At 44.8% G+C, this 24253-nt stretch overlaps 1 protein-coding gene across 1 annotated transcript in view; it reads left to right on the top strand.

The window, feature by feature from the left end:
* ankfn1b (ankyrin repeat and fibronectin type III domain containing 1b) overlaps window positions 1-24253 on the top strand; it is a 191138-nt gene that overhangs the window by 6193 nt on the left and 160692 nt on the right. Inside the window, exon 2 of the mRNA XM_029246519.1 lies at window positions 11202-11327. Coding sequence (XP_029102352.1) covers window positions 11311-11327 — 17 coding nt within the window. The 5' untranslated portion in view covers window positions 11202-11310. The remainder of the gene's footprint in view (window positions 1-11201; window positions 11328-24253) is intronic.

Here is a 24253-nt window from a genome sequence, read left to right as displayed (position 1 = left end):
GCCGTTTGCCTTTTCCGCCGCTTCATGCTTTGTTGGCTGAGTTGCTGGTTTGCAGCCCGACAGGGAACTTTCATTATCATTAGGAGGTATCACTCTGGGATGGGGGGATGTGGTGGCGCGGCAGGTTTGACTGGTACCTCGCTGTTTGGTGGGTTTGAGTTCTGCATGGGGTGTGCGGTGGGTCCGTGTTTCACCCTGCATGTGCCTCCCCAACATACAGAAGACGGCACTGGCAACCCCCATCTGTTTTTCCCTTGCCATGAAAACCATGCAGGTGGTCACTCTGGGTCAGGTTTGACTCGAAGGCATCAGCAACAACTCTGGAGTGGATTGATGTGCATTACCTTTCCAACCACGAGGGGATGTCCAGGTGGTGTCAGCCCAGGGTTTGGAGTGATGGGCTAAGGAACCGTGGAAGGGGAGGTGGGCTGCTGGGTGGGAAGGAGTGCCAGGTGGGGGACATGCAACCTCATTACGGCAGAACAGCACCACAGGGAGAGCGTAGGAAGAGCAGCTCATTTTTCCCGCAGAGATGACAGCATCCATCGTGTGTTTATACTCGGCATATGGAGAAATTCAATCCTCTGAGATAATTCGGAGGCTGGTTCCTCGCGACTAATCCGTTCTCTTGGGGAAACTGGGATGTTGTATAATGCAGAGCTTTTTTTTTGTGTATCTCCATCTTCTGTTGAAAGCAATTCTTTAACAGTGACTTTTGCATGTGCGATGATTCAGAACCTAGACATCTCCACAGCCACCTCAACCACTTGATATCATTCCTTTTTGTACATTGGTGATAATAGAGCAGCAAAATCTTTCAGTGTCTTTCGACAAGCTGATCTCTGCAGACCATCCATGTCCCGTGTCTTTCGGTTCGGTCTTGAAGGCGCAGAAGTTGCATTTAAACTGCAAAATGCTGAACAAATTCTTCCTGTCAAGAGGGGTCATCACGGTGATGAGGAAATGTAAGATGAAGAATCCATTAGGGATTCAATTGTAGGAATATGCCTGGGGAAGAACGCTGACAATGGATATAATTTATTTCTTCATCTCAGTTCATTGGGACAGTAATGGACCGTGTTCTGAAGGAAAGCAGCAGGAGAAATAGACTGAGGAGCAGTCATTTTCACACAACTGAAAACCATCACTCTTGTATGAATGTTTGAGATACTAACTATAGGCCACATTAGCTCACATCACCACACACTGCAGCGTCCAGTTTATTTCCTGAGGCACGTGCTGTTTTTCCACCACGTTTGGGAACTCGGCTCCCGGTGGCTCTCCCCGAAACGGCACTAGCCATAATAACCATTTGAGAACTTCAGCTTATATCCACCGGTACTTATCTGTACTCTTAATAATTGCACTGAATTGTGAAAGTACACAAAAATGTGCTGTCATTGTAGGGGTCATACGAAAGTTAAAGCGTTGGTGTAAGTGCAAACTTTGGAAAGTGACAGATCTTTGTCGTCGTACCTGCATTGTCTCGATACTGCTTTAGCAGGTGCTATGCAGTGTGTTCGCTGTACCTGTTTCTACTGCGGGACATTAACAGGTGAAGTGTAATGCCAAAATTCCACGTGCTTTAGTAGTGCTGCGGTTCTAAACTCTGAACTTTATTACATAGATAGCTAGATATGGAAGAAGGTAAATCGCTGGCTAGCTAGGTGAGTAGGTAACTCGATTAGGCAGGTAGTTAGGTAGCAGACTAGCTTGGTAGGTAAGTTGGTAGGTAGCTGGAAGGGTAGGTAGTTAAACAGGTAGGTAGCTAGCTAACTACCTGGGTTGCTAGGAGGTTAGGTAGGTGGGGAGCTAGCTAGCTAACTGGCTGGATCACTAGGATTAGGTAGGTGGATAGCTAACTAGCTGGGTTGCTAGGAGGTTAGGTAGGTGGGGAGCTAGCTAGTTAACTGGCTGGATCGCTAGGAGGTTAGGTAGGTGGGTGGGTAGCTAGCTAGCTAACTAACTGGGTCACTAGGAGGTTAGGTAGGTAGGGAGCTAGCTAGCTAACTGGCTGGATCTAGGTAGGTGGATAGCTAACTGGCTGGATTGCTAGGAGGTTAGGTAGGTAAGTGGGTAGGTAGGTTGTTGGGTCTTCAAGCCCTTTTGTCTGACCTACATCAACTTGCTGAAAATACTCCATGAGCTGTTAACACCAAGCAACATGCACTTTCAATAGTGAATAAAGAGCGTAAACCAGCAATGATCTTTGAAAGAGACAAAATTGTATGTACAGTCTAAAGGTCCACTAATGGTTTACTGTAAAGGCTGTGTGTGTGTGTGTGTGTGTGTGTGTGTGTGAGAGAGAGAGAGATGGCCCAGCAGTGGGAGTCAGCCCTGACACCCACCGCCCACTACAACAACATCTGGGTTGGTGGCAGCCTGACGTCACTCGTAAAATATCTCGGAGCATAATAGGATCAGGCTGTCAAAGTGAAAGCGAGGATGGAAACACAGGCCCCCATGAATTATTCATACGTTTTATAAGAATCCAGCGCCGCGCAGAAACGGGAAGACCCGGACGCGACCCTGGACGAACAGGTGGACTACAGCCGGCCGCAGCTTTGTTTGTTTCCGTAATGAACCCTGTGTGCTTCTGCTTCTCGCAGCACTCACAAAAAGCACCAAGGCCATCTTTTCCACGAAACTTCCTCAAAGAGTGAATCCACCTCCAAATGATCACCACGAACAACAGCGTAAGCATTCTCAGCAGACCAAAAGGGGAACGTGTTCGCAACGGGAACACTTTCAGGTTTAATTCCTCTAACCTTTAGCATTCGTAACATACCGTGGTACTTGTCTCCAGCAGCTCCAGCCCATGGATGACCAGTGTTGCTCTTCAGAGCATCATAAATAATAGCTAGTCTTTGAGATAAGCCTTGAACCCTTTCTTCTGAAGCTCACTCCATATCGCAGGGAAGAAAACTGTTAACTGCTCTTTGTCACTGGTGAGATTATGAATTCAAGCCCTAAACTGCTGTGCCCATAATTAGGATTCATAAACTGGACTACCACTGCAACAATCTAGTTATATGAAGTTCTTTGGATTGTACAATATTCACTGGCAAATGAATAATTGTGAGAACTCTCTATCCATAACCATAAGACCGCTTTAAACAGATGGATTTAATAATTCAAGAGTCCACTTAAGTATATACCCTTATATTTTACTTTATTATTTAATGACCTCTGTATTCTTGTCTGTTCACATAATCGCATAAACAACAAACAACATTCGGACCCCAGGTCCAAACGAAGGATCTAGAGCGCAGCCAAAGCCCATCCAGGCCTTCATAGAGAAGAAGTTAAATTTGTCCTCTTAATAGACCCTGGCATCTAGTTTTTGTGAGCCAGTAGCTTAATAATCATGTTTGCAGCTTGTTATTCAATTCTACCAGCTATGACAGTGAATAGATTGACTGCCATTAGTTTAGTGACTTGATAATCTGTTCAGTGGATTTCATGAGACATCGAACAGCACAAATTGCTCAGCCTGAAATCCGGCAGGACTCAATGTTGTTTAAATTCATCATAAACCGATTTCAGAATTGTAATAACAAACCATGACTGGTGTGTTGTTCAGTTGTGTGGTGTGGCGCATGCCCTGTGCTTCTGGGATAGGTTGTTGGCCACTGTGATCCTGCACTGGACAATCATGATGGATGGATGGATGGATGGATGGATGGATGCCCAGGAGGGGTGGGCAGCCACTGGCGCTTGGACCCTCAGAGGTTTTATCTCCCTTAACTTTCGCTTGGGAGTTTTTTTTTGTTCCTTTCCTCTGTGGCCAGTAGGCATACTTATAACTTTAATAAATGCACTGATAATGAATTATGCTAGTCTGTAGTCAACTGTCTTGTTTGTTGGATTTCTTTGCTCTATGCCTTTGTTCAAGTGCTCTGTGTCACTGCATGAGAAGAGCACTCTAGAAAAATTAATTGAATTAGGTGGATGGATGGGAAAAGAAACTGAAGTATTTATTTTCATCATGGTATCACTAGTTCTTTTACTGTCATGTGTCCCTACTTTTAGTGCATCTTCTGTTAAGCAATCTGTCTCAGAAGGATGCTTTAGGAAAATAGACTGTACTGAATTATTACGGCGGGGGGAGTGGTGGCACAGCGGGTTTGGTCGGATCCTGATTTCTGGCGGGACTGGAGTTCGAGTCCTGCTTGGGGTGCCTTGCGGCGGAGCAGCATCCCGTCCTGGGTGTGTCCCCTCCCATCCAGCCTTGCACCCTGTGTTGCCCAATGCTAGTAGACAACTGACAAATCTGGCTACAAAAAACTATAGACTGTCTGCATCCAGTTGAAGAGCATCTTCACGACAACAGTACGTCTGAAGGTTATAAAGAAACACTTCAGCCACGGTCTTTACTGCAGCATAGATGCTTTTTGAAGTGTGGGTATATGTACAGTACAAACAAACATAACAGCAAGGGCTTTTGCAAACTACAATTTTCAGAACACTTGGAAAGTACTATAAAACTGGGTTCTGCAAAATTATTAACTTTCACTTATCACCAGCTGTGCAACAGTTCGCTGAGTGTATTAGTGTTCCTTTTGGTGTTTATCTTTTGTTTTGTTTCTGTTTTTTTCGGGAGGGAGGTCTTTCTATACTACTCATGCAGCTACACTAATGTACTTAGCAGCAACTTCTGTTTTATTTGTGGGCGGCGCAGCAAGTAGCACTGCTGTGTCACAGCACCTGGGTGGTGCGAGAGGATGTGGGTTCGACCCCTGCTCAGTCTGTGTGGAGTTTGCTTATTCTCTATGTGGGTTTGCTCCAGGTGCTCTGGTTTCCTCCCACCATCCAAAGACATGCTGTTCAGGTTCACCCATAGCGTGTGTGTGCTCCACTGATGTATGGATGAGTGACCCAGTGTAAGCAGTGTATCTAGCAGTGTAAGTCACCGTGGTGAATAAGGTGTGTGGGCTCATAACACTACATAGATTCACTGGAAGTCGCTATTCATTTAGCAAATGCTTTTCTCCAAAGGACGTACATCCCTTAGAAAATACAATTTGTACATTATATTAAGAGAAAGAGACATAGCTGCAGATGTGTGACTCTTAAGTACAGTTAATTTGTTTCCTTCACCATATGCACAGGTGTTCATCACACAGGTAGCTGCATAAAACTTTACCAGAATATTGTCGATTTCTAATCAGCTTCCTAGTAGTTTTTTTTTTTTTTGTGAGGTACATATAAACATTTCTGTTGCATTGCGGAGCGGCTCTGTAAAGGATTGATCCGAGAATGATCATGAACATTTATACCTTGCGTGGGCGAAGAACGAAGAATCATGGGCGAAGTAAGTAAGTCTGGAAGAGGTGAGTTTTAAGACACTTTTTAAATGTGGGCAGAGATTCAGCAGTTCTGAGTGACAGGGGGTAGTCGTTCCACCGCAACGGAGCCGGAACCGAGAACCTCCGCGCTTTACCTTTCGTAGCTTTAGGGAAAAGCATCTGCTAAATAAATAAATGTAAATGTGTTTACTATGCTCACGGCGAATGCTAAGGAGCAGTCGAGATGGTTTGTAGTTGTACTGTTTCCTCACTGGATGCTTTATCCCGCTGAGGGCCGAGGCTATGACATCAGTGGGATTTGTATGTGTATTAAGGGATTAGCAGTTGGCCCTGAGCGGACCACCTGCACCGGCCCAGGCCCTTGGTCTTCGGGTTCAACGCTGTTCAGGGGGTCAGAGATCAGCAGCAGTGCAGTGGGAAGAGAGGCGGAGGGCTTAGAAAAGCAGTTCTTGTTTTCAGTAAAAAGTGAGGAAGCATTCTTTAATTTGTGTTGCTTTTTTAAAAAAAAAAAAAAAAAAAAAAAAAAAAAAAAATGTAAATACCAGCTTTGATGAATGATGCTTTCACAGCTTTCCAGGTATTAATGCAATAATGGAATTTTAATCGTTGACTTGCTTGAAGAATGTGCACGTTTGTTGTCAAAATGAATGAGTTACGATCCGTTGGATACAAAAACCGGTAAAAAGCGTATACAATTTAATTTTGGCCATTGTTTTATGAACAGGCTGTGTATTTTGTTCATTATGATGAACAGCAATAAAACAAATCCTAAACTGGAAAAATGTGGCGAGGTAAAAAAAAAAAAAAAAAAAATGATTTTGAATCTAATCAAGATTTTGAGGAGCATTTCCATTATTCTGAAGTTCTTCGTATTTGTTTAAACTATTTATTTTGTGTTCTTTAGGATGGTAAATAAGCATGCAGTCAAAAAAGAATAAAAAAAACAGTGTATAGAATTATGAATTCACTGTAGAATAGGATAATATGTGGTGAAACATATGTGAATCTGTGGTACCGGTCTCTTGCTAGAACATCCCCAAATGGAAATCATTGATGTAGACATTTTTGAAATGGGGGAAATAGAGAAATGAGAAATTTTGTCGTATCTTGCATTTGCCATGGAAACCTGGTCGTAATGTGGACTATGTGGCACAGCGAGTAGCTCTGCTGTCTCACAGCGCCTGGTCGGTGCGAGAGAACGTGGGTTTGATCCCCGCTCAGTCTGTGTGGAGTTTGCATGCTCTCCCTGTGTCTGTGTTGGTTTCTTCCAAGTGCTCTGGTTTCCTCCCACAGTCCAAAGACATGCTGTTCAGGTTCCCCCATAGTGTGTGAGTCTGTTTCACAGGTGCATGGAGGAGTAACCCCTTGTATGTAGTGTATCAAGCAGTGTAAGTTACTTTGGTGAATAAGGTGTGTAGGCTAGTAATGCTACATAGTATCTGTTGTAAGTTGCTTTGGACAAAAGTGTCTGCTAAGTGAATAAATGTAAATGTTTGCACAACTACACTGTGGTCCTGATAAAAGGCGGTCGGATCTTGCACCCCATATTTTTTTCGATCATCTCCTTTCCATGTGTCTCAGATCTGAGTGGTTTCCAAACACATTTCCAAAAGTCAAAAGGTAAAGTTATGCAATATAGCAATTAGTACAAAACAGACCTACGGTGAAAAATAAAAAATGTTGATGTTTGGTGAAAAACCTTTTGAACGATGCCTTGTGGCATCTGTGCTGTTTTTATCGCTCTTGTTGTAAAGCCTTTTACTTCCATGATTTTTTTGGTGTAACTTTGCTCTCTGGCTCCAAAGCAGTACGGCTTTACGCTGCTCAGATGCCGGGTCTACAGTGTCAATTGCTCAGATGTGAGATCAGATGTGAGATCAGGTCTACAGTGTATTTTGAATAGAGAAAGGAGTTTGGTTTTATTTTGTTTGGTGGGGGGTGCGGTGGGACGGTGGGCTTGGCTGGATCCTGCTCTCTGGTGGGTCTGGGGTTCGAGTCCCACTTGGGGTGCCTTGAGAAGGACTGGCGTCCCGTCCTGGGTGCATCCCCTCCCCCTCCGGCCTTACGCCCTGTGTTGCCAGGTTAGGCTCGGCTTGCCGCAACCCCACTTGGGACATGTCTCTCTCTATTATAAATACTGTACATAGTTACATTTCTTATTGTTATTATTATAGATGTTATCGTTATCATGACATTGTATTATTATTGTTATTACTGTATTATATTAAAGATGTTTTAGTGTATCTGGAAGTGTTTCTTTAATTATTTTTATGCACAGAAAGGTACACAATATATTAGATACTAAGACAAATATTTGACCAACTGACGTTAGACACGAACCGTACCTAAGTCTTCCGACTTAAGACGGACTTAGGAGGAGATCAGGGACTGCCTGCAACGTACGCGTGCATAAATGGTGGCACTGGACAAACTGAACGTGGTTCAACAATAACATCTGCACCCGTACCGGTCACAATCGTGACACACACACATCATCTGAACCGCTTGTCCCATACAGGGTCACGGGGAGCCAGAGCCTAACCTGGCAACACAGGGCGTAGGGCTGGATGGGGAGGGGACACACCCAGGATGGGATGTCAGTCCGTCGCAAGGCACCCCAAGCGGGACTCGAACCCCAGACCCACCGGAGAGCAGGACAAGGTCCAACCCACTGCACCACCGTGCTCCCCTACAATAATGAGACCTAAAGCAAAAAAGATGTTTTAAAGAAAGCGGTAAAAGAAATTTTTAAAAAAAGGACGATATTTTTGCTCTTCTTCATTTATTGTATTTTTTGTGTTTCCCGTTTACCATGCATAAAATGCCGTAGTTCCAGGCTTTGGCATACAGGATTCCTTGGTCAGCAGTAAGAGACTTCGTAGTCAGTGTGACATTTCATTATAATAAGAGCAATATGGTTACCTTCAGACTAAGATACTATAGTACCTGCTTACTTGGTCTCTGTTTGTGTTTCCGTTCGTCCTGCATTGAACTGGAGTTTTATTTTCCCCTTTGTCTGGGAAATACATTAGTTTTGCCGTTGGGAGCATTTTTTTATTTTTAAATTTTTTTACGTTTTTTTTTTTTTGTTTAAACCAAATAAATCCAGAAATACTACCACAGCTATGGAAAACTTTGAACTAGCGGGTCAGTTACCAGCATCGCTGACGGCCAGACAAACGATGAGTATAGACCTCGTATGGGTTTGCTTTACTCTAATAGGGAAACGTGGAGCAGAAGATGGACTGAAGATGAGCCCATCATTTATCTATGCGTCTGCAAACAAATTTAATAGAAAAATCACTGTATTATGGAATTGTACAGATAGCACTCATCTGAGATAGTTAAGTTAGTCTCCTTTGAATGCTTTTAGCATCATAAGGTAGTTCAGGAGTTGAGTCCAAACGTGGAGAACATTTTAGTACCAAACGCTTGCAGCGTCAACGTTCTATATGCAAGAGGGTCCCTTGCGAAAGGTACTCAACTGAAATTGCTTCCCCAAAATACATGACTTTATGATAATTATGCAAGTCATCTTGATTTAAAAATTTAACCGGTAGACTTGTCGGCCTTCATGCAATGCAGATTATTCTAGAAAGGGGCTTATGTGCACTTGTGCGCATTATTCTTTTGAACTGGGTTTTCATGTTTTGCGTTTTCGAATTATGCTGCGCGGTTAAATTTGAGATATACAGGTGCCTCGAATTTAGTCCTTAGGCCGTATGCGTCAGTGGATTAGCATAACTGGAACGAAGGAGTGATAGCGTAGCCATGGAGTGGATTTTTTCCCCAACAATGTATGCATTGAAATGAATTTTATGTGCTATTTTTCCAGTTCAACTAATGGGGCCAAGCTGCACCCAGGGACCTTTCTTGGCTTGCAGTCATGCTAAAATGCTTTAAGTGGATCTAAGCAAGTGAAATTATGCATGCAAATGAGTCTTGTAGTATTACTATGCTGGAACATGGGATTTGCTTATTATGGGAAGACATTTCTGGGGGGGGTATTGATAAACCTTTGTGTTTATCACAACAAATGTTGCATTTTACATGGAAGTAAAATCTAATGTGAGAAAATTAATTCTCGGCTCTAATAAAAATTTTAAAATGCGAAACTAGTAATGAGTAAGTCGTAGAGCAAAAAAATGCGTATATTAAGAGCAATAATGTTGGTGTTACTGTTAATAATCCTACTGTGATTTTAACGTTGTTACGTCATCATGTCCGGTCAAGAATGTATTCATGATTATTTTTATTATTGTTCATCGTTTCATTGTTTCCAACTTTGTTAGCTCATCCCAAGCGGATGGCGGCGTGCGCATCGCGAGACGGAGGGCATATAAAACCGACAGCACCGCTCGGGGCGGAGGGGTGTCGCTACAGGAATGGAATTCATGCAGGTGCTGTGGGTGGGGATCTTTTTCTTGTAAGACCGTGTCAAAAGAGGGTTCTAACATTCGCTCAGTCAGATTTCATAATTCCTTCAATATTTTCTTTACCGAGGAGCTGTACCTCCAGAGTGGGGAGGTGGGGACGTCTGTGTGCGGAGTGTGTCACGGTGGGCAAAAGGACAAATTTCTCTGTAAGGCGAGCATGCATCATCGTACATGTCACGCTGCAGCTTGAGCCGCCCGTGTTTCTTCGGGCTTGAAAGAAAGCCGACTAAAACCGTCTTCTCGTCCTTGAGATCGATGGGTGGAAAGGAACGCACACTCACGCGCGCATTTGGTTTTCACCATATGTGTGGTGGACAATGAGAAACGTCAGCGTGAAGGGAACAAGTCGTGATGTACTCATCTTCAGCAGCGTGTCGAGCACTGATAGACACTTCCTGTTGAGTCAGGGTGCGCAGATGAGGTGATACGCCCTCAGCGGGAGGATGATACGCTCTTTTCGGCGAGACCCGACGAGGGGGTGCCAGGTAGACTAAAGGTTGGGCTGCTGGAGACCTGCTGAGGGAAGCTTTCCACACCTGTTGCTGGCTTCCTGACCTTGGGACTCGGCAGGACCTCAGACCCTTGGACTTTGAAACTCAAGTCTGTTCCTTCTACTCCTTTGAGGCTTCGATCTTCGGTAATCAGTATTTGCTCTACTGGATGGATTCTATAGTTAGTTATAATCCCCTTATTATTGTTGGCCTATATCTTCTAATTAGACATACTATTATTTATTGAGAGGAGTACGGTGGCGCAGCGGGTTTGGCCCAGTCCTGCTCTCCGGTGGGTCTGGGGTTTGAGTCCCGGTGGGGGTGCCTTGCGACGGAGTGGCGTCCCATCCTGGGTGCGTCCCCTCCCCCTCCAGCCTTATGCCCTGTGCTGCCGGGTTAGACTCCGGCTCCCCGCAACCCCACGTGGGACGAGCAGTTTCAGCTGGTGTGTGTTCATAAGTGTTATAGGTTTTCTGTGTTGCTGAGATTGATAAGTTTTTGGTTTTCTTCAGCTTGGCATGTAATTGGGTATTGGGCCGTCTCTCGTTATCACTTGGAAACATTTGCCAATATTTATGGTTTGATGATGGATACAAGCATCATGTGATGTTAGCTGGGTACTTATGGTGGGTTAAGTGAATTTTGTTTTCGAAATAACATTCAGGAACAGACTCGAAGTACTTCTTGTGACTAAAATGACAAATCCTCTCCACTACTGTCTCAACTAAGGAAATGAATGGTATGGGGAGATCATATCTACACCAGTCAGGTAGTAGGTGGCCCTAAAATCCATGAATTACATGGGACGCAATCAAGCTCTTCAACAGCCAAGTGGATGGAGTGGATGATTCAGACAGGAGATTCACATAGCACTGTTAGTGTGCGGACCAGCACTGATGTGTTGATGTGTGGCTTGCGCTCATCTCACCGGGGATCCTTATCAATGTTCCTGTCTTTCCTAGCAGGTGCTGGGACCCTGGCTCTGTGAAGGGGGCGTCCACGCGTTGCATAACAGGGTCTTGGTCAAGCCCTGGACCATGGAAATGAGACAGAGGAGAACCTGATGGGGTCAGAATGGAGGTTTTGATAGGGTGAGTAATGACTTGTCATGGTACAAAACGTTGTCACACATCAGCAGCGATGCATTGGTGCATGTGACTTTTTTTTTTTTTTTTTTTTTATAGATGTGAACCCATTCCATCCTTCCTTTTGAACATAGTGTAGCATGATCAGATATTCAGCAGTACGTGGAATGAAGAACAATTTTAAATATGCGGAAGGAAGTTCCAGAGAGTGTCTGTCTGTCTGTCTGTCTATCTATCACGATGATCAGCTTATTGAAAATTCAGCACCTACTGAGATGTAGATGAATGTTTAATGGTCCAGAATGAATTGCGAGAATAGGTTAAATGTCAAGCAGCTTAAATCAGAATAAATCTTTTAGAATTACGTCTCACTGTTCAGGTCCTAAAGAACTGCATTCCGATGACCTCTGGGTGTTGTGCCAGATATCGTCCTTGGCATTTCTAATAATGTTTTGAATCTGAAGTTAAAGGGGGTGCAGTGGCGTGGCAGGTTTGACCGGGTCTTACCCTCTGGCACGTCTGGGGTTCAAGCCCAGCTTTGGGGTGCCTTGTGATGGAGTGGCGTCCTGTCCTGGGTGTGTCTCCTCCCCCTCCAGCCTTGCGCCCTGTGCTGCTAGGTTAGGCTCCAGCTTGCTGCGGCCCCATTAGGGACAAGCGGCTTTAGCCTGTGTGTGTGTGTGTGTGTGTGTGTGTGTGTGTATGTGTGTGTGTGTGATCTCAAGTTAATAAGCCAGCACTGTGATTACTGAGACCATCAGGAAATTACCTGCCATCCCTACTTACTGCATCATGAGTGTAAGACAGTGTGTTTATGCTGCAGCACAATATGATGTGGTCGTAGCAGTCAGCCGTCCAGCTGAGTGTTACTGTGGTATAATACAGCGGCCCCGATCAAATTTCTTCACCGTGTTTATGTGGCGAATCGACCGGAGAGGCGTAACGGCCTGCCGTCTTTTTCTGTGATTCAATCTCCAGCGTGACGCGGCGTGGACTTCGCGGCCGAACGTGTCTCGGCACTTTCGTTGCTTATAAGGTTCTATTTTTAGTCGTTTGGGAATTAAATCCCTTCAAAGTTCCAAGGAGATCGTTGCCTGCAGCATGGCGTGTTTCCTCTTCAGCTGCCGAGCGCATCTAGACTCGATCACTGTGACACAGACGTGTACGCGGGCACGTTCACACACATCCTTACACACACACACACACAGTGGCTAATTCTTGAAAACTAATCAGGAAGCGCAAACACAATAAGGTTAGTGTTCGAGTCGGGGATTCGAGGGATGGGCGCTAACCTCAGACGAGACAGAGCTGTGCTCTCATAAAATTAATATTAGATATGATGGATATCTTTGTGGCTGTGTATTGCGATAATTGTGTGAATGTCTTTATCTCCTTAGAAATAATAAAGCCGTGCTGTAAAACGTCAGAGTCTGAACTGTCCCAAATGGCAGGGTTTAATTGTTATTTCTGTGAATCATTTCCCTGACCCCAAGATGTGTGTTGAATGAGGTGTTTTGAGGAAAAAAAAATGTGTTGATCTCCACAAAATCAGTCAGATGGTGTTGACACACTGTTTTCTCCAGTTATTTCAATGAATTATGTACTAGTAGAATGAGCAATAAATTTATCCACCGCCAGCAATATATTTATCAGCCCACACACCTTATTCACCGCGGTGACTTACACTGCTAGATACACTACTTACACTGGGTCACTCATCCATACATCAGTGGAACACACACACTATGGGTGAAACTGAACAGCATGTCTTTGGACTGTGGGAGGAAACCAGAGCACCCGGAGGAAACCACACAGACTGAGCGGAGATCAAACCCATGTCCTCTCGCATCCCCCAGGCGCTGTGAGCCAGCAGCGCTACTCACTGTGCCACTGTGCCGCCCCACATCGTTTATGCGGTGGAGTGCAGTTGTGTTACAAAGCAGGATTTTTTTTCGATGTGCGGTAATGTAGTACTCGTGGAGTTTCACAAGATGGAGCTTTTGCACCTTGGTTTACATGGTGTGTTACTGTAATTTGTAAAGCACACACGGCGTTTCCCCTCAACATCTTGTCAAAAGGAGTGATAGCCAAGAACGAGTGTGGAGAGCTTTCCGTCAGCTGCACCTTCAAGATCTAACAATGTAAAATGAAACATAGTGCAGTAAATGACAGGAGCTGCTCTCCATTGTCCTGGTTTTGTTTTGATAGGGAAATGGTTGTATTTGTGAAACGCTGAAGCATATAGGCTCTCGAGAGCTGGAAACGGAACACCTGGGTACCTGCTGGAAGGAGAGTGGTGGTACTGTGGTAGAGCACTGGAGGGAAGTAGTCATGTTGGTGAGGTCTGGTGTTCGGGGTTTAGGGTGGCACGCTGGCACAGCGGGTAGTGCTGCTGTCTCACAGCACCTGTGTGGTGCAAGAGGACATGAGTTCGATCCCTGCTCAGTCTGTGTAGAGTTTGCATGTTTCCCCTGGGTGCTCTGGTTTCCTCCCACAGTCCAAAGCCATGCTGTTCAGGGAGACTGGTGTGTGAGTGACAGAGAGTGTGTTCCACTGATGTTTGGATGAGTGACCCAGTGTAAGCAGTGTGTGTATCTAGCAGTGTAAGTCACCACGGTGAATAAGGTGTGTGGACTGATAACACTACAGACAGTTCATTGGAAGTTGCTTTGGAGAAAAGCGTCTGATAAATAAATGTAAATGCTTGGGTAACCTTGCATAATGGCTTGCGGGAATTTGCTGTGGACAGGAGAGCGGTGGGTTCAGAGGAGTGGGAAACCAAATGCTGAGGTTGTAGGCAAATCAAAGAGCCACCTGGGAGTTTGGAGCAAAAAGTCAGTGTGAAGGGGTCAATGAAAAGACTGGAAAAAACTGCCAATTTGTGCCGGTGCATCAGTTTTCTCCAGGTTTCCCCAAAACTATAAACCTCCTACTAATTATACGTGCTCCTCAGTTAACGACGGGGTTCCATTCTGACAAGTCGAAGACCCCCTTATATGGATTAAAAGGATAAATGAGCCATTAACATGCTGGATTGCTACACTGTATAATAGGGCTTTGTTAAATTTTTTCATTGATTTCACATATTATCCATATTAAAGTAACACAAATAGGGACTAACAGTAGAAATACAGTTCAGTATTCTGTTTTCATGCAGCACTACTCATTTTCATGTCTGAATTGAAATCTCCTGCTTTTTATATATTTATCTGACACTCTTCTCCAAAACAACTTACGATGTTTACCTGCAATTTTTTACCCATACAGCTGGGTAATGTTACTGGAGCAATTCTTAGGGTAAGTACCTTGGTCAAGGGTACTGCAGTTGGAGGGGGGGAATCAAACCTGCAACCTTTGGGTCCAAAGGCAACAGCTCCAACCACCACACTACCAACTTTCTGTTCTGCATCACTGGAACACTCACTGTTTTTGCCATTTCAAATGAAAAGTAGCTTGAAGGGAATCACAAGAGGAAAGTTCTGTAAACAAAACACAGTCTCTGACTGACACCCGAACACTGACTGAGAGCCAAGCAGTAAGAAATATGGTGCCTTGGGGGAAGGCGAACAGCCGACGTTACCGTACGGCACGCGGAACGGATGTCTTCGGACATTACGGCTAAACGTCGGAACCCGAAAATAAAATAATGAAGTTAATGGGATGACCGTTGTAAGTCTAGGTTGTTGTAAGTCTCATATGTTGTAACTCAAGGACTATCTGTACTGTAAGTACTGGTACATCTTCCAGCGAAGGTAACCTTGGTAGCAAGAAGCTCTAACCTAGGTTGGTGTCTTCCATTGATTGGTCGCAACCCTAACAGTGGAGATATTGATGAATAGTTGCTTTACGGGTGGTCCTCGACTTCTGACGGTTCGACTTACGATTTTTTCGACTTTACGATGGTGAGCTGGGGATAGACATTCAGTAGAAACTGTACTTGAATTTTGAATTTTCGATTTTTTTTCCCAGGAAGGTGGTGCGATACTCTTTCGAGATCCGCAACTCCCGGTCTGTCACGCAGAGGTGTGTATTAAATGCATTTTCGACTTATGATGGGTTTCGCTGAATGTAATCCCATCGTAAATTGGGTACTACCTGTGTACAGTATGTGTATTTAGTAATACCTAAATAAACTATACTTTCTTGTACAAAAAACTATTTCATTGTAACCAGCTATGCACTAGATTGATCGGCATTGCCTTGCCAATATGAGCTGCACTGGCTGCTTAATTCAAGTTTTTGTCCATCTCAGGAAGCAAGGAGGTAGCCAGTATGCCAGATTCTAGGTAGAGGCTTTATCGTTCTTTACAATTGGCCCTTAAAGGCCTTAACTTAATTTCTCCTGTGCCTTACAGGTACCTTGAAACGCAAGCGGGTCTGCACATTTACTGAGGACTGCAGGGTTCATGGTGAAATTTAATCTCAGTCTCTGATCCATTTTTTTTTTCATGCTCTTGAGACCCAACTCAGCTTTAGATCTGGTCACAAACAGTGCAGAAGAACTCCTTTATTCTGACATTAAGACATGCAAGTCTGGGTGTTGTGAAACATGCTTTGGTTGTGTTGTGCGGAAAGCGCTTAAAAGGCTTGCGAATGCCAGCGGGGAGTGAGACACTAGGGAATCTTACCCGTTGTTGTGGCTCCAAAGCTCATGTAGCTGCGCTTTGAAGAGCGGCTTTTGGAGAAACTCGAACCGCGTGGTCGACTCCCGGGCGTCGCGTGCTGACGGAGAAAAAACCCATGATCCTCCCAAGGCAAGGGGAACGCTGACACCTCTACTTGACCATAAATCTCCCTAAAAAACTTGAGCTGGAGGTGAAGGAAGTCAAGCTACCCATACATACTCTCAGCTCTGGCTCCAAGAAGGAGCACATGTATGGTACTGGAACAACGCCTACTGTCCGTCCGTCCATCCAATGTCAATAACTGCTTGTCCTGAGCAGAATCACAGTGATCCAGAGCCTGTCCCTGAAGCACTGGGTACAGGTTCACCCTGCATGGGATGCTGGTCCATCGTAGGGTAATCACACATGCACGCACTACGGCAACGTAGAGTCACCAATCCACTTGAACCGTATGTCTTTGGACTGTGGAGGGAAACCGGAGTACCTCGAGGAAACCCACACTGACATGGGGAGAACATGCAAATGGTACACAGACTGAGCGGAGGTCAAACCCACATTTTCTCGCACCACCATGGGAATCCAGTAATTCCGTAACTGAGCAAAGCTAACTGACCATGCTTCTGCGTGTTGAAGCACATCTGAGAGAAGGTCGTGGCTGAAAGCTGTGAATCAAAAGGGTTAACGGGAATGTGAGGTAAGTGAAGGCCGGGTGCGTCCCTGGTAACTGATAGGTTATCTGCAGTGGTATATCGTCCTCAGGGCCTGGGGACAAGTCGGCAGGCACTCCGACAACATTTTTTTTCGAGGCTCAAGCCAAGTGATGAATTGTCTGTCTCTGCACTGCGGCCTGTTTCTGGAAATATCTGTTCTGTTCCTGGACTGATAAAAAGAAAAAAAAAAAAAAAAAAAAAAAGAAAATCCAACAAATTGAGCGATCTGTGATTTCATTCCTGGAGCCATGTTTCATTTTCTGTGTCCTCCACTGTACTCTTCTAGAAGCTGAAATTTTGCTGCGACCACATTTAAGGTAGCCGTGCTACTGCAGGGAGACCAAAGAGCACCCAACGTACTTTCGCACACCTCATTTATCGCTAATGAATGAACCTGGCCAATCTAATCATATTCGTGGCACCTATCTCTCCGAATGGCCCAAGGATGTCGATTGCCTCAACATGAAATCCTGACTATTAAAAACACCTGGAAAAAGATTTATCACCTATAAGTCTTTGTTATTCCGTTGATTCATTATCCTTGGCTGCTCCTCATTTCATGCACTTTGGTAATGACACCCTGTGGGCTGATCTCCGGGCTGAAGACGATGCCCTTTTTAAGTAGGCTTTCATGGCCTGGGCAACTGTATGACACCCACCCCCTCCCTCCTTGAGCCCTTCAACTGCCCGCTGAGCCTGAAAGTCTTTCGCATACCCGGCCCCTTAATTTTCTCTTCCAGATCTTGTACCTTGTCTCGAGCGGCCCGTGACAGTGTAACATCTGTGTGCCAATTTCAAGCCCAGACCTGGCGTGTAGCCTCTCGTTCATCTGCAATCACCTGGCTTTGTGGAGACCCACCCTTTGGCTGCCACTTCCTATACAAACCAGGCCAGTCTTAGTTACGGCTGGATACCTGGACTCTTAACATCGTACGAACAGTTTAGCCACATTATCCATTTCTGTTGCATACGGTCCCTCGCAAAAGTATTCACACCCTTGGCCGGTTTTCTCGTTTTTACTCAACCACAAATGGTGCTTTGAAATTTTGTTCTCTTTGATATTTTATTGTGAGGGGGTGCGGTGGCGCAGTGGGTTGGACCACTGTCCTGCTCTCCGGTGGGTCTGGGGTTCGAGTCCCGCTTGGGGTGCCTTGCGACGGACTGGCGTCCCGTCCTGGGTGTGTCCCCTCCCCCTCCGGCCTTACGCCCTGAGTTGCCGGGTTAGGCTCCGGTTCCCCGCGACCCTGTCTGGGACAAGCGGTTCTGAAAATGTGTGTGTGTGTGTGATATTTTATTTCAAATCCCTGAGACTGAAAATGAATTAAAGATGACTGTTTTGATGCCAGAAAATACCTTACGAAAAACTGAAATTTTATGTTTGCGTAAGTATTGACTCCTCGCATGTTAATGTTCGGTAGAGCCAGCTTCTGATGCAGTGTAATTTCCAGAATAATTCAGTGTGCTGTATGAAATGTGTCCTTTTTATTCTCCTGGCTGAGACTGATACGGCCTTGTCTTTTTTGGCCGAAGCCAGTTTCCAGAAACGGGCGAGTGCCACGCTTTTACTTCGGTAAGGGACTATGGCTTTAATACTCTCTTTGAGTCTTTTAACCAGTCGACAGTCAACCATCGATCACAAGCTTCCTGTGGGACATTTACTTTACCTCCACAGACGTGCTGCTCTTTCGAAACTGGAAGCCACTTCTGGTCATACACATTCATATTGGAGTACTTTAGGAGAAGGGGCTTGGAAATAGTAGGGGTAAAATAAATTACTGGGTGGAAACTGCTGACTGTCGGTCCAAGTTGCCGCCATGTAAATCAGGGAGGAAGAGTTTTGCATTAGAGAAATAAGTCTGTTGATGTTTTTGCTTTAGGCCCATGCTTATGAAATGACCGCAGTCAAAGACGAAAATATTACGTTGCACAAAACACGAATGAAAGGCTATTGATGGCAACGCGTGCTTCGGAAGAGCATGTGGAAGGCTTTGATTAGTCGCGATCGAGGCTGGATTATCGCCCGTAGATGTCGTCGCTCGATGAAAGGGTGCGGAGCGGCTGACGCCGATTTTAAAGTAAGGCTAATATTTAAGCCATGGAATCTAAATCGTAGCTTTTGAAGGAGCTGCAAAGCATCACCGTGCGTCTTGTAACCCCCGCACAATCAGCCATCGCTAATAGCCCTATATTTTCTGAAACCGACCGAGATCATATTTAATTGGGCTTAAATAAGTAATCTGTGGAAGACGCGCTGGCAGTCTGAGGCCCATTCATAATTCATCTTAAGCCTTCCAGCGGAAGTTGCTGTTGGTTTTAGTAGTTCAGCGTTGCCATTGACATCTCTCTGCTGGATCATGACTTATTCATACTTAGCTCTAAACCATAATCATGCTGATTTATTGAGGCCTTGCTGTAGCAATGGCAAAAGGAAGAAAGGTGAAGAGAACACTTGAGGCCAAACATCCTTGAGGCCAAGGGTTCCTCTGAAGATGAATTATCTGAGAGCATCTCAGCAGTGCAGGCACGCTGCTCTCTTTTAGGGTGTTCTGTTTATGGCGCTGTGTGTGTTCCGTGTGTGTGTGTGTTTCTGTGTGTGTGTGTACCAGCAGTAGCTGCTGATCAAGGTAGAGGAGCTGGTATTCATCCGTTTCACCTCATTATTCCCATCATCCAATTCTAACCTCGTAACGGTTTTTTTTTTTTTTATCTTCTTATCTGTAGACCCATCTGGAACATTGCTTAATTTTGATGCTTTTATTCAAAGTGGCTTGAACTTAGGTTACAGTTTTAACTCCATATAGAACGGAATATTTGTCTTTCTCCTGGGATATGAACCCGCAACTGTTTGATGAGGATTCCTCCAGATGCCATCATTTTATGTGTAATAATGAATGTTCTGTCAGTCAGGTGTTGCTCCGAGGGGGTGTTGTTCCCCTCCGTTTTTATTAACTTGGGTTAAAGGCTGCATTTTGATTATATATCTATTAATCATTTATATGAGAATCCTTTCATTTTCTGAGCCTGGACACTCATGTACTAGTATTTTAAAAGTTCATAAAAACACACACACACACGTTGTCAGAACCGCTCGTCCCATACGGGGTCACGGGGAACCGGAGCCAACCCGGTAACACAGGGCGTAAGGCCGGAGAGGGAGGGGACGCACCCAGGACGGGACGCCAGTCCGTCGCAAGGCACCCCAAGCGGGACTCGAACCCCAGACCCACCGGAGAGCAGGACTGCAGTCCAACCCACTGTGCCACCGCGCCCCTTCATAAAAACAATTTTTTTTTTTTTTTTTTTCTTTTCCCCCACCACTTCCCTGCTCAGTCTGTGTGGAGTTTGCATGTTCTCCCTGTGTTTGCATGGGTTTCCTCTGGGTGCTCTGGTTTCCTCCCACAGTTCAAAGACATGCTTTCCAGGTTCACCCATAGTATGTGAGTGACAGAGAGTGTGTGTGTGTGTGTGTGTGTGTGTGTGTGTGTGTGTGTGTGTGTGTGTGTGTGTGTGTGTGTGTGTTCCGCTGATGTATGGATGAGTGACCCATTGTAAGTAGTGTGTCTAGCAATGTAAATCACTGCGGTGAATAAAGTGTGTGGGCTGATAACCCTTCATAGAGTTCATTGGAAGTTGCTTTGGTCAAAAGTGTCTGTTAAATATGTAAATGTAAACTGGCATCCTGCCTAGGTAGAGTGTCTACCGTGCCTTAAGCACTATGCTTCTTTGGACTGGTTCTGCATCACTGCCACCCTAATTGGGTTATTAGGCAGGCATAGAAAAGGCAAAGATAGACTGATGGATGGATATTTGCTGTGACCTGACAGGTTGTATTACCGAGCAGTTGGTCTCTCTGCAGACCGACAGTGAGAGATCTTGAGGCTCCCGCACAGTTGGTTTACTCCTGCTCTCAGTAGCCTTTACGAATTTAGGAAACAATTTGGTTGCCTGGTTACACATAACTGGGCACCCTGGTACCTGAAAGGAGCTTTAACTCACCTGTTTGAGCTCTTACTTACACACGGAAGCTCATAGAACGAGAAAATCCCCGGGGATCCTCATATCCGCATATTCACACTCTGACAACCTCCCAGTCCCCTTTACGCACACGCTGGCATATAAGCATGCTGTTTGCCTGCAATGTTGTTGGATCAGCACAAGTCACCTGGGACACCAGAGAAGCATCAACACGAGTACATCATTTACTTTCATCAGCACCAAGTGTTTAGTATAAGAAATCGAAATTGTCCCAGAGTCGGTTTTTAACCCCCCCCCCCCCCCCGAATACACACACACACACTTCCTCCGTTACACCATTTCAATGGGAATAATATAATACAGGTGGCCCTCAACTTGCAGCATACGTGACGTATAATGACCTGGACTTACTTTGGTCGACCTGTTAACCTTATTGTATTATTTTCGAATCCCGACGTTTGGTTTAACGTGTAACAACGACCGCTCCATCAGCCGAATCAAAGGCACCAGCTCTCGTGACTACAATACCTGCTGGGTGGGTTTTTCTACTTGTCACCTTATTTGTTTATTAATAGTAATACAGTTGTCAGGATCATGTGAACCTACTGTATGCATTTGTGTGTCTGTTTCTATTGTTTTGTGTGGGAGAATGAGGTCACCTTTGTCTTTGCTCTTGTAAACTTGTATTCTAGGGGTGGAGGTGTATAAGGACAGCTGGTAGCGTAGTGGTTAGTGCTACTGCCTTTGGACCCAAAGGTTGCAGGTTCGATACCCACTTCTTGTTGTAGTACCCTTGTGCAAGGTACTAACCCTCAATTGCTGTAGTAAAATTACCCAGCTGTGTAAGTGAGTTAATAAGTGTAAGTTGCTTTGGAGAAAAGTGTCAGCTATGATGTCATGTGGTATATATGATTAGTTTAATTCATTATAGAATAGCACCCCTCCCAACATTGACTTGTGATTGCAGTTTTGGGGTACAGTTATTAGTTATTAATTCAGGGTCAGACTGGGTTTCTTGCTGGAGGAAATCCAAATGAACGATTTCATATTGTAACGCTGTAAGGTACACAGATTTTTTTGGGGTGGTGGTTCATATGATTATCACAAGAAAAAGGGCAATATTTTCTCTTAAGTTAGCTGAATTATTTTATTGTTTGGTTATTTTTATTATGCTCCGCTGGTTACTCAAAAAAAAATTGCCCTGTGTATTATTTAAAAAGACAAGAACCACATTTCTGCCCTTACATGTTGAGTCATAATTCCAACAGAACAATGCTATAACATATTGGGTGTTGAAAAACATCACTGTCAAAGACAATACTGTTTGCTTATTTGCCATGAAATGAAGTCATGCTGTTTCCAATAGACTGTAATTAATTGGTAGCAAAGACAAACACTTTGCTTATATACCATAACATCTAAATCTCAAATGTTCTCTCTCTCTAAAACAGTAGTTTGTATTCTGGGGGGCACACATGGAATTTATCGTGTTCCATATGCTCCGATGTACCAACACCGCATAGGAGTGCCTTCATTCAGCTCCCTTTCACCGTGCTTTACATCTGGTGTTTGGTGTGTGTCTGTGATCAGTAACATGCTGAACAACTAGTCAACAGTCAGCATTAAATAGGAGGTTGTGGAGGCTCTAGATTTTTATTTTCACTCATTTACAATCAAGCTGAATGTGACTTAATAAAAATGTCATAAGTCAAAGTACTGTGTTTTTAAGCTAAATTTAATTGGGTCCAAACATGTACAATTTCTCCCTTATCTTTTAAATGCAAAGAACATCCAGTTCAGCAGTGTCCCAGCTGGGACACTCAACTGGGCGGCAGGTTCTGGTCCTCCAGGGGACGCTGAGTGAAGAAGGTGCACTACACATTCGCCCGAACTCTTGATCGCAGCCTAGTACTTCCAAATTGGGGTGGGATGGTGGTGCAGCAGATCCTGCTGGTGCCTCACAGCTTCTGGGCTGTTGGTTCGGACGTAGGTTAAAATGAGCCTGTACGACGTTTTTATTGTCTCCTCGTGTTCATGTGGACTTCGTCAGGGTGCTCTGGTTTCCTCCCACAGTCAAGAGACATCGCTTCATGGTGAACCGGTGACTCTAAATTACCTTTAGCATATATAAGTGTCAGTGGCCTGCAACAGACTGATGGCCCATCCAGGGTGTTGCTCCATATCTCACTCCATGATAGGGTCCAGGCTACTGTGACCCTGCACTGGACAAGCAGTTATTGATAATGGATGGAGCAAGGATCTAGCATTCATACCTCTTTCCAATACCCTGCAGGATCACAAGATTTGTCAGACTTACAATGGTAAGGTTACAATTATTTTTACAGCTGGGGAATTTTACTGGGACAATTTAGGGTAAGTACCTCGCTCAAGGGTATTACGGTCGCAGGTGGAGATTGAACCTGCGCCCTTTGAATCCAAAGGCAGTAGCTCCAACCACTATGCTACCGGCTGTCTGACTTCACACACCTATTGGTAAAAAAAAAAAAAAAAAAAACGTATGATTTGACTTATAGAAGCACCTCTACGTCTAATGACTTAGTATGAATCTGTGTGAGACTTGAAAAGTGTCCTTTATATCTTTATAGCTGGTATTCTCAATCCAAATCAACCTTAACTGTAGTGTATCGTACTAATTCCAAACCCGCCACTAGGCCGCCGTGTTTTTTTTCCTTTTTTTTTTTTTTGTGTTGAATTTACTTCACGCAGTGCTGGCAGTGGCAGTTTATCCTCCGCCAGAGATTACTGTAGCTTAAGCTGTGATTGCTGGGCCTCGAGACAGAACAGAAAAACCATTCCTCCCGTTCTGTTCCAGCAGCGCAGCCGCTGTGGGCACGTTCCGGGTTCGGGGGAAGGAGCCTGCCGCCCGGTTCTCGTTTATAATTGGACCGACACAATGGAGCCGTTTGAAAGAGCACAATATACTGTATTTTCTATTTTTTTATCTCTATTCATTAGGAAAAACTCTGGGTTTAGAAGCAAATTTGTGTTAACAGTTTTGCCCCGAGCTCCTTCACTGCGTGTATTCAGTTTCTGGATTTTGAGCACTCGGATAAAGACATTTTGTTGCCTGGTTATCATGGTTTAAGAGACTCCATTCGTGCTGCGAAACAGATTTTAATTTGCAACCTGTTAGGGGTATGGCAGTTCCCTGGGTTCCGCGTGGTCCTGTTCCAAATTCCATTTTCCGAACGTTTCCCAGCAATAAACGTGGTGAGGATGAGCGGGTCTGAGGTCTGTCTATCTTATCAGGGCAGACCATAACCCTCACGCTCATGTCAGCTGGAACACACTGATGCTGGGGTCGGCCAACATCCATCCATCCATCCTTGTGTTGGTGCACTGATGTTGGAGTAGAGGGGGGGTCCGGCCCTGTCCAGTCCACTTTTAAGAACGTCAGTGTTTGACCAGTAAGTTTGACCAATACGCTGCCAAGATCATCATCATTATTATTGCAACGGTTTTGTTGATCCCACTTTTATGAAAAAATCCATCCCTTTACACTGCTGGATGTCTTAACGGACTGTCACGCCCACGTCCTCAGCACAACCGAAAGCACCCGGTCAAAGTCAACGCAGCCAGGTGTGAAGGGCACCAGTCCACCGCT

Source organism: Scleropages formosus, chromosome 20 (assembly GCF_900964775.1).
Source record: "Scleropages formosus chromosome 20, fSclFor1.1, whole genome shotgun sequence".
In the NCBI taxonomy this organism is placed as follows: domain Eukaryota; kingdom Metazoa; phylum Chordata; class Actinopteri; order Osteoglossiformes; family Osteoglossidae; genus Scleropages; species Scleropages formosus.
The sequence above is the reverse complement of the archived record's forward strand: the minus strand, read 5'-3'. Positions and strand labels throughout refer to the sequence as shown.